General features: G+C 27.6%; 1 protein-coding gene across 1 annotated transcript; it reads left to right on the forward strand.

The window, feature by feature from the left end:
* Positions 1–3,000: 3,000 nt before the first annotated feature.
* On the forward strand, positions 3,001–4,286 carry LOC131641364 (RING-H2 finger protein ATL54-like). The gene has a single exon (XM_058911670.1). It carries the CDS (start codon positions 3,066–3,068, stop codon positions 4,050–4,052), a length of 987 nt encoding a protein of 328 aa, XP_058767653.1. The 5' UTR covers positions 3,001–3,065; the 3' UTR covers positions 4,053–4,286.
* Positions 4,287–9,549: the final 5,263 nt, after the last annotated feature.

The following is a 9,549-nucleotide window of genomic DNA, read 5'->3' on the forward strand; positions in this document are numbered from 1 at the left end:
GTCCTTCCAAAAAGAGTCTAGATATCGTACACAACTTTCCTAGAGATACCATCAATAAATCAATAAGAATGGTCATCGCCTTTATACCCAAGGTGAGACATATCTTTCCACCAATATATCAGAATTGATCGGAATGTCTCACTCCCTGTTAAAGAGTGGAAACGATATAAGAACAATAACTAGTTACAACAATATCACACCACATACTTGAATCCCTTGAAAGAAACCTTCATCGCTATTTAGCCAAAAGGGTTAGATTAACCTGTCAGAAGTTCCTACGCGTAACCCTTATTCACTCTTAGGATTTTAGGAATTATCCCATTTAATCCACGAAATTTTAGATCCCTCTTCACCACTCTCTAATGAAAATAAATCTTCTCTATAACCAATCAATCTTCTTCTAAACCTTTACAAGCATCTTCAAAAAAGACAAGAAGAAGATGAAAATATCATTAAGCACAAAATTAAGAAGAACCACCTGAGCACCCAAACTAACATATTTGTGCTTCAAGGAATGGAGCCCCATGATTAGAAAAGTGATTAAAGGATCCCAAGTAGATTCAATCCTAGGATTAGCCTCTATGGGAAAACAAGGTGCATAAAAGGAAGGATTTTAATCTCACAGTTAAGAAAATCACCTACAGAGGTTAGAAAGAAAGGGTTCACATTAACCCTAAAAGACATCTCTTAAAGAAGTTAACCAAAATTCCTAAAGCCAACTCAAAACCTTTTAGGATCTCCTTAATGTTCCACATATTTTAAAGAGTAGGATATGTTACAAGGAGTGTATCATCTGCATAACGAAGATGAGATACCAAATTAGATGCTCCCACCCTAAACCTTAAGTAAAGACCAATTTATATAGCCCTAGAAACTAAGCCACTTAGACCCTTAACCACAATCAAGAAAAAGAAAGGAGCAAGCGAACCCCCTTGTTTCAAGCCCTCTGGATGCTAATATCTTGAGTTGGACACCTATTAACTAGCACCACAAGGTTACTCATGAACACACATGCTCTCATCCAATAGCTCCACTTCTCATTAAAACCAAATATGATAAGCTTATAATCCAAAATGCTCCAACTAGATGAATCATACGTTTTCTCACAATTAACTTAAAAAAATAAAAGAGGATTTCTTAGATCTCTTGTCCAAATCTACCACCTCATTGAAAACCAACACTCCATCAACCAACATTCACCCTTTAAGAAAAGTTGATTGATTAGGGGAAATAAGTTAATTAATCACCGGTCCAAGTCTAGTGGCCAACAATTTAGCCACTAACCTATACAAAGATCCCACCAAAGAAATCAACCTAAATTCACTGGAATGAGAGGGTGATTTAACCTTAAGGATCAGAGTTACAAAGTAGGATGAAAAACTACAAGGTAGAGATCCAAAACAATAAAATTGATCAAAGAAGATCCTCAAATATTCTATAATGAGATTCCATAACCTTTTCAAGAAGGAAAAATTGAACACGTTCTGACTTGGACTTTTGTCACCCTCACACTGGGACATAACATAGTCTAACTCTTAATACTAAAGGGAGGTGTTCAAATAAATTTATTATCTTTCGAAAGAGAGCGAAAGATATCGCTATCAAGACAGTCTATCAACATTCGATTCTTGTATAATATCAGAGAAATGCTTAAAAACCTCTTGCCTAATTTTAAACACCCTTTCAATTCATCCTTCTCCAAATATCGGAGCTAAGATATCATTTCGTCTATCTCTACATTTGACAGAAGCATCAAAGTAGCCATAATTAATGTCACATTCCCTAAGCCACTTAGACCTAGACCTTTGAAACAATTTTAAATATTTGATTCTTAACAAGGACCACATATTCGCAATCTCCTCAACTGATATGATCCTAAGATTGGCCAAATAATCCACATTACTCACCACCTCTTTTAAACTTTCGATTTGAGAGTCAAGATTACCAAACACCTATTTATTTCAAGTTTTTAGAACCAATTCAAGAACTTTTAACTTCTCCAACATAACAAAAGCTTTCCAGCCATGGATCTCAATATAGTCTAGGTCGAGTGAACTAACTCATGAAAGCTACTGTGAGATAACCAATAATTATTAAATCTAAAAAGCTTAAGACCCCAGACCTGATTAGCATACTTAAAAATAACAGGACAATGATTAGAAACATCTTTAGGAATGACCCATTGAATCACCTTCATTTTTATATAAAAGTGAAGAATAAAAGAACAACAAAGGACTCTCATCATTCTATAATGAATGTCTTATTTGTATTAAAAAAAGTCTTAACATGAATAAAAATGTTAATTTGGATACTTATAATATTAATATATTTTTCAACTATATTCATTAATAATACTACTTTCATCATTTTAAATTTAAAATCTCTCACTTTATATTTATGATTATAGTAAATACAACAATAATCAATTAAAATAATTTAATAAAAAATATTATTCTTTCTCCATTATTTCTTTATTTACTTTTTTTAAAGTTATTTGTTATGGGACTGAGTGTGTATTGTCTAAGCTGAAAGAGAAAAAAAAATTCATAATTGCAATGACATCTACTAAAAGTCAAAGTTATGGTGAGTTAGTCTTTAAAAAGTAAGAATAATAAACTATCTAATATGTTACTCTTTCATGTTCAAAAATAGAAAAACAAATTGAGTGATATATACATATTAAAAAGATAAATAAGAAAAGATAAAAAAAATACTTTTACTAAAGAATACTCATCATGTATAATTGATGGATTGAATGCATTATTGAGAATACGATGTTAGGTTAACATATCCTATTTGAAAAGAATAAATAAGGACAAACCACCTAAACTAATACAAATTTTCTTCTAGATGAAAGCTTTACTACTATAACATTTGTTGCTTGTTTATTAAACAAACCAACCATAAACAAAAGGAGTTATGAAGGTACTTTCAATATCATTGTCATTTACCAAACACAACAAACACATAAATTTCCACTACACCTTAGAAAAAGACATCAAAACTATTCATTCTCTTCTAATTCCTTCAAAATTTCCACTACACCTTAGAAAAATACAAACACTATGGCTATGATCCAAAGAAAGCTCTTCCCAACAGAAACTACCTCAAACCAAACTTCAGATTGTTATGGCTTTTGTGACCCTTTATGTCCTTCAAATTGTTACACTAACACAAATTACTATTTCACACCCCCACCTTTAGAACACACTACACAAGTTAACCATATTGGCTCCTACTTCATCATCCTCATTTCATTATTCTCATTGATTTTTATCATCATTGTTTTCTATCTCATCAAAGTTAAATGCTACAATGAAATGTGTGGTTGGAGAAGCAATAACCCGGCTCGGTCTCAAGCCGTTAACTCCGAAGAGCTTCTCAATGAAAATCGCGATCACAATCATGATCACCCCGTGTGGCTCATCGCTACGGTTGGTTTGCAACAATCGGTTATAAACTCGATTACGGTTTGCAAGTATAGAAAAAACGAAGGGCTAATCGAAGGAACGGAATGTTCGGTTTGCTTGAATGAGTTTCATGAAGATGAAACGTTGAGACTATTGCCAAAGTGTAGTCATGCTTTTCACATTTCTTGTATTGATACTTGGTTGAGATCTCATACGAATTGTCCTCTTTGTCGAGCCGGTATTGTTTCCAACAACGTTACTCACGAAGTAACGTTGTTGAATTCGGAGCAAGAAAATAACAACTTGGGAAGAAATCAAGAGACTCAAGTGGAGAATCCAATGAATGATCAAGAAAATGTGTTAAACAATATTGTTATCGATGTTGGATTTGATAACATGGTTGGAGACTCAAGTGATGAATCATCTGAATCTAGAAGATATCATCAAGTTGTTAAGAAAGAGGTGCAAAAGGTTAGTGTTTGGAAGGTTATTACACAAAAAAGTAGCAAAACAATGCGTCGATGTTCGATTGAAGAGCTTTTGCATGTAAGGCCGGTGGCTATGAAAAAGTCTTTAAATCTACATGGAAGGAAGAGTTTTAAAAAGAAATTTGCGACTACATTTTGGACTGCAACATCATGATTTTTGACATCTTCACAATTGAAATAGAATTAGGGAATGATTCTCTACTATTTCGAATTATTATCAAATTATAAGAAATGTTTGAAAGCATCTAAACTCAACTCTTGGTTCTTAGAGTTTTCAATCAATTAGAGGTGAACATATTGTATAATGTGAGATATATATGTCTAATATAAGGAAAATATATCGTTTTGATGTAGCAATTTATTTTTAATTATACGTTATGTTAATCGATGTCACATAAGTTAAGTTGTTGAAACATATTTTCTTGGTTATCCATTGATCTTTTATTTTTAGAAAGTTTTTGTTTGATTTCGGATTTTATACTATCTTTTGGGAATAAATCATATTTGGATTGTACTTTATTTTAGAAAAAGTTATTTTATTTTTGAATCTGCATGATTATTTTAGAAAGATTTATTTTAAAATTAATAATTTTGTTCCGCATGTTTTATTTAAAAATTTTTTATTTTGAAAAGATTTATTTTATTTAAGATTGGATATATATATATATATATATATATATATATATATATATATATATATATATATATATATATATATATATATATATATATATATATATATATATATATATATATATATATATATATATATATCTATAATATAAGAAAATTAATGGTTGTGGAAAAGTCCAAAATACCCTTATTTGATTTTTTGCCACCACATTAAAATTGTGGTTTTTTTGGTCTTTATACCATAAAGTTCTTAATTTTATTATTAACATAATACAACTCTTATATTTTATCAAACTTATCAAATCTCTCTCTATTCTCTATTTTTTTCTCTTTCATCACTTTCTCACTTCTTTCTTCCAAAAAAAAATCTATCAATCTATAATATAAGAAAATTAATGGTTGTGGAAAAGTCCAAAATACCCTTATTTGATTTTTTGCCACCACATTAAAACTGTGGTTTTCTTGGTCTTTGTACCATAAAGTTCTTAATTTTATTATTAAAATAATACAACTCTTATATTTTATCAAACTTATCAAATCTCTCTCTATTCTCTATTTTTTTTTCTATCTCATCACTTTCTAACTTCTTTCTTCCAAAAAAATCTATCAATCTATAGTATAAGAAAACTAATGGTTGTGGAAAAGTCTAAAATACCCTTATTTTATTTTCTGCCACCACATTAAAATTGTGGTTTTTTGGTCTTTATACCATAAAGTTCTTAATTTTATTATTAAAATAATACAACTCTTATATTTTATCAAACTTATCAAATCTCTCTCTATTCTCTATTTTTTTTCCCTTTCATCACTTTCTCACTTCTTTCTTCAAAAAAAAATCTATCAATCTATAATATAAGAAAATTAATGGTTGTGGAAAAGTCCTAAATACCCTTATTTGATTTTTTGCCACCACATTAAAATTGTGGTTTTTTGGTCTTTGTACCATAAAGTTCTTAATTTTATTATTAAAATAATACAACTCTTATATTTTATCAAACTTATCAAATCTCTCTCTATTCTCTATTTTTTTTCTCTTTCATCACTTTCTCACTTCTTTCTTCCAAAAAAAATCTATCAATCTATCAATCTATAATATAAGAAAATTAATGGTTGTGGAAAAGTTTAAAATACCCTTATTTGATTTTTTGCCACCACATTAAAATTGTGGTTTTTTGGTCTTTGTACCATAAAGTTCTTAATTTTATTATTAAAATAATACAACTCTTATATTTTATCAAACTTATCAAATCTCTCTCTATTCTCTATTTTTTTTCTCTTTCATCACTTTCTCACTTCTTTCTTCCAAAAAAAAATTTATCAATCTATAATATAAGAAAATTAATGGTTGTGGAAAAGTCCAAAATACCCTTATTTGATTTTTTGCCACCACATTAAAATTGTGGTTTTTTTGGTCTTTCTACCATAAAGTTCTTAATTTTATTATTAAAATAATACAACTCTTATATTTTATCAAACTTATCAAATCTCTCTCTATTCTCTATTTTTTTCTCTTTCATCACTTTCTCACTTCTTTCTTCCAAAAAAAAGTCTATCAATCTATAATATAAGAAAATTAATGGTTGTGGAAAAGTCCAAAATACCCTTATTTGATTTTTTGCCACCACATTAAAACTGTGGTTTTCTTGGTCTTTGTACCATAAAGTTCTTAATTTTATTATTAAAATAATACAACTCTTATATTTTATCAAACTTATCAAATCTCTCACTATTCTCTATTTTTTTTCTATCTCATCACTTTCTAACTTCTTTCTTCCAAAAAAATCTATCAATCTATAGTATAAGAAAATTAATGGTTGTGGAAAAGTCTAAAATACCCTTATTTTATTTTCTGCCACCACATTAAAATTGTGGTTTTTTGGTCTTTATACCATAAAGTTCTTAATTTTATTATTAAAATAATACAACTCTTATATTTTATCAAACTTATCAAATCTCTCTCTATTCTCTATTTTTTTTCTCTTTCATCACTTTCTCACTTCTTTCTTCCAAAAAAAATCTATCAATCTATAATATAAGAAAATTAATGGTTGTGGAAAAGTCTAAAATACCCTTATTTGATTTTTTGCCACCACATTAAAATTGTGGTTTTTTGGTCTTTGTACCATAAAGTTCTTAATTTTATTATTAAAATAATACAACTCTTATATTTTATCAAACTTATCAAATCTCTCTCTATTCTCTATTTTTTTTCTCTTTCATCACTTTCTCACTTCTTTCTTCCAAAAAAAAATTTATCAATCTATAATATAAGAAAATTAATGGTTGTGGAAAAGTCCAAAATACCCTTATTTGATTTTTTGCCACCACATTAAAATTGTGGTTTTTTTGGTCTTTATACCATAAAGTTCTTAATTTTATTATTAAAATAATACAACTCTTATATTTTATCAAACTTATCAAATCTCTCTCTATTCTCTATTTTTTTCTCTTTCATCACTTTCTCACTTCTTTCTTCCAAAAAAATCTATCAATCTATCAATCTATAATATAAGAAAATTAATGGTTGTGGAAAAGTTTAAAATACCCTTATTTGATTTTTTGCCACCACATTAAAATTGTGGTTTTTTGGTCTTTGTACCATAAAGTTCTTAATTTTATTATTAAAATAATACAACTCTTATATTTTATCAAACTTATCAAATCTCTCTCTATTCTCTATTTTTTTTCTCTTTCATCACTTTCTCACTTCTTTCTTCCAAAAAAAAATTTATCAATCTATAATATAAGAAAATTAATGGTTGTGGAAAAGTCCAAAATACCCTTATTTGATTTTTTGCCACCACATTAAAATTGTGGTTTTTTTGGTCTTTCTACCATAAAGTTCTTAATTTTATTATTAAAATAATACAACTCTTATATTTTATCAAACTTATCAAATCTCTCTCTATTCTCTATTTTTTTCCCTTTCATCACTTTCTCACTTCTTTCTTCCAAAAAAAAGTCTATCAATCTATAATATAAGAAAATTAATGGTTGTGGAAAAGTCCAAAATACCCTTATTTGATTTTTTGCCACCACATTAAAACTGTGGTTTTCTTGGTCTTTGTACCATAAAGTTCTTAATTTTATTATTAAAATAATACAACTCTTATATTTTATCAAACTTATCAAATCTCTCACTATTCTCTATTTTTTTTCTATCTCATCACTTTCTAACTTCTTTCTTCCAAAAAAATCTATCAATCTATAGTATAAGAAAATTAATGGTTGTGGAAAAGTCTAAAATACCCTTATTTTATTTTCTGCCACCACATTAAAATTGTGGTTTTTTGGTCTTTATACCATAAAGTTCTTAATTTTATTATTAAAATAATACAACTCTTATATTTTATCAAACTTATCAAATCTCTCTCAATTCTCTATTTTTTTTCTCTTTCATCACTTTCTCACTTCTTTCTTCCAAAAAAAATCTATCAATCTATAATATAAGAAAATTAATGGTTGTGGAAAAGTCTAAAATACCCTTATTTGATTTTTTGCCACCACATTAAAATTGTGGTTTTTTGGTCTTTGTACCATAAAGTTCTTAATTTTATTATTAAAATAATACAACTCTTATATTTTATCAAACTTATCAAATCTCTCTCTATTCTCTATTTTTTTTCTCTTTCATCACTTTCTCACTTCTTTCTTCCAAAAAAAAATTTATCAATCTATAATATAAGAAAATTAATGGTTGTGGAAAAGTCCAAAATACCCTTATTTGATTTTTTGCCACCACATTAAAATTGTGGTTTTTTTGGTCTTTATACCATAAAGTTCTTAATTTTATTATTAAAATAATACAACTCTTATATTTTATCAAACTTATCAAATCTCTTTCTATTCTCTATTTTTTTCTCTTTCATCACTTTCTCACTTCTTTCTTTCAAAAATTTTTTTATCAATCTATAATATAAGAAAATTAATGGTTGTGGAGATGTCCAAAATACCCTTATTTGATTTTTTGCCACCACATTAAAATTGTGGTTTTTTTGGTCTTTGTACCATAAAGTTCTTAATTTTATTATTAAAATAATACAACTCTTATATTTTATCAAGCTTATCAAATCTCTCTCTATTCTCTATTTTTTTCTCTTTCATCACTTTCTAACTTCTTTCTTCCAAAAAAATCTATCAATCTATAATATAAGAAAATTAATGGTTGTGGAAAAGTCTAAAATACCCTTATTTGATTTTTTGCCACCACATTAAAATTGTGGTTTTTTGGTCTTTGTACCATAAAGTTCTTAATTTTATCTATCATATAAGAAAATTCATTATTCTGGAAAAGACATTAATGCCCTTATTGCTTCTATGCTTGACAAGTGGATGTCTTCTCCATATAGATTTCAATTGTTTTGTTTTCTACTCATTTCTTATTGTTTTTCTTCTAAACTTTTTCTTCTAAACTTTTGGTCAACTCATAAGGAAGTATAGGGTGGCGTGTTAGAAAATAGTGTGTTTGTTGGTAGAGAAGTTTGTTAAATAAACTTTTCTATCACAATGTAAGACAAAACATGTATGATACATTATTTCTAATATAGTAAAAAAATTAAATAATATTTATACGGGGGGAAAATACATTATTGTTTAAAATATTTTTATATACGACAACAACTTTATTATTAATTCAAATATTTTTATAAATAACGTCAAAACAAGAATAATATTTATAAACGGGGAAAAACATATTCTTTATTAAAATATTTTTATATACAAAAATATATTATTGTTATAAGCGGTAACAACTTTACTATTGATTCAAATATTGAATAATTTTTCACACTTAAAAACATTTATCTTTGCATATTAACGAAAACCTAAAGTTACTGATCACAATATTGCATATTGACGGGAACCTGAAGTTATTGATTATTTGTATTGAATATTAACGAAAACATGTAGTTACTGATCACAATATTAAATATTAACGGGAACCTGAAATTACTGATTAAAATATTGAATATTAATGGGAACATGAAGTTACTGATCAAAATAGTGAATATTAACGGAAA

This window comes from Vicia villosa, unplaced genomic scaffold (genome assembly GCF_029867415.1).
Source record: "Vicia villosa cultivar HV-30 ecotype Madison, WI unplaced genomic scaffold, Vvil1.0 ctg.003698F_1_1, whole genome shotgun sequence".
Taxonomy (NCBI): domain Eukaryota; kingdom Viridiplantae; phylum Streptophyta; class Magnoliopsida; order Fabales; family Fabaceae; genus Vicia; species Vicia villosa.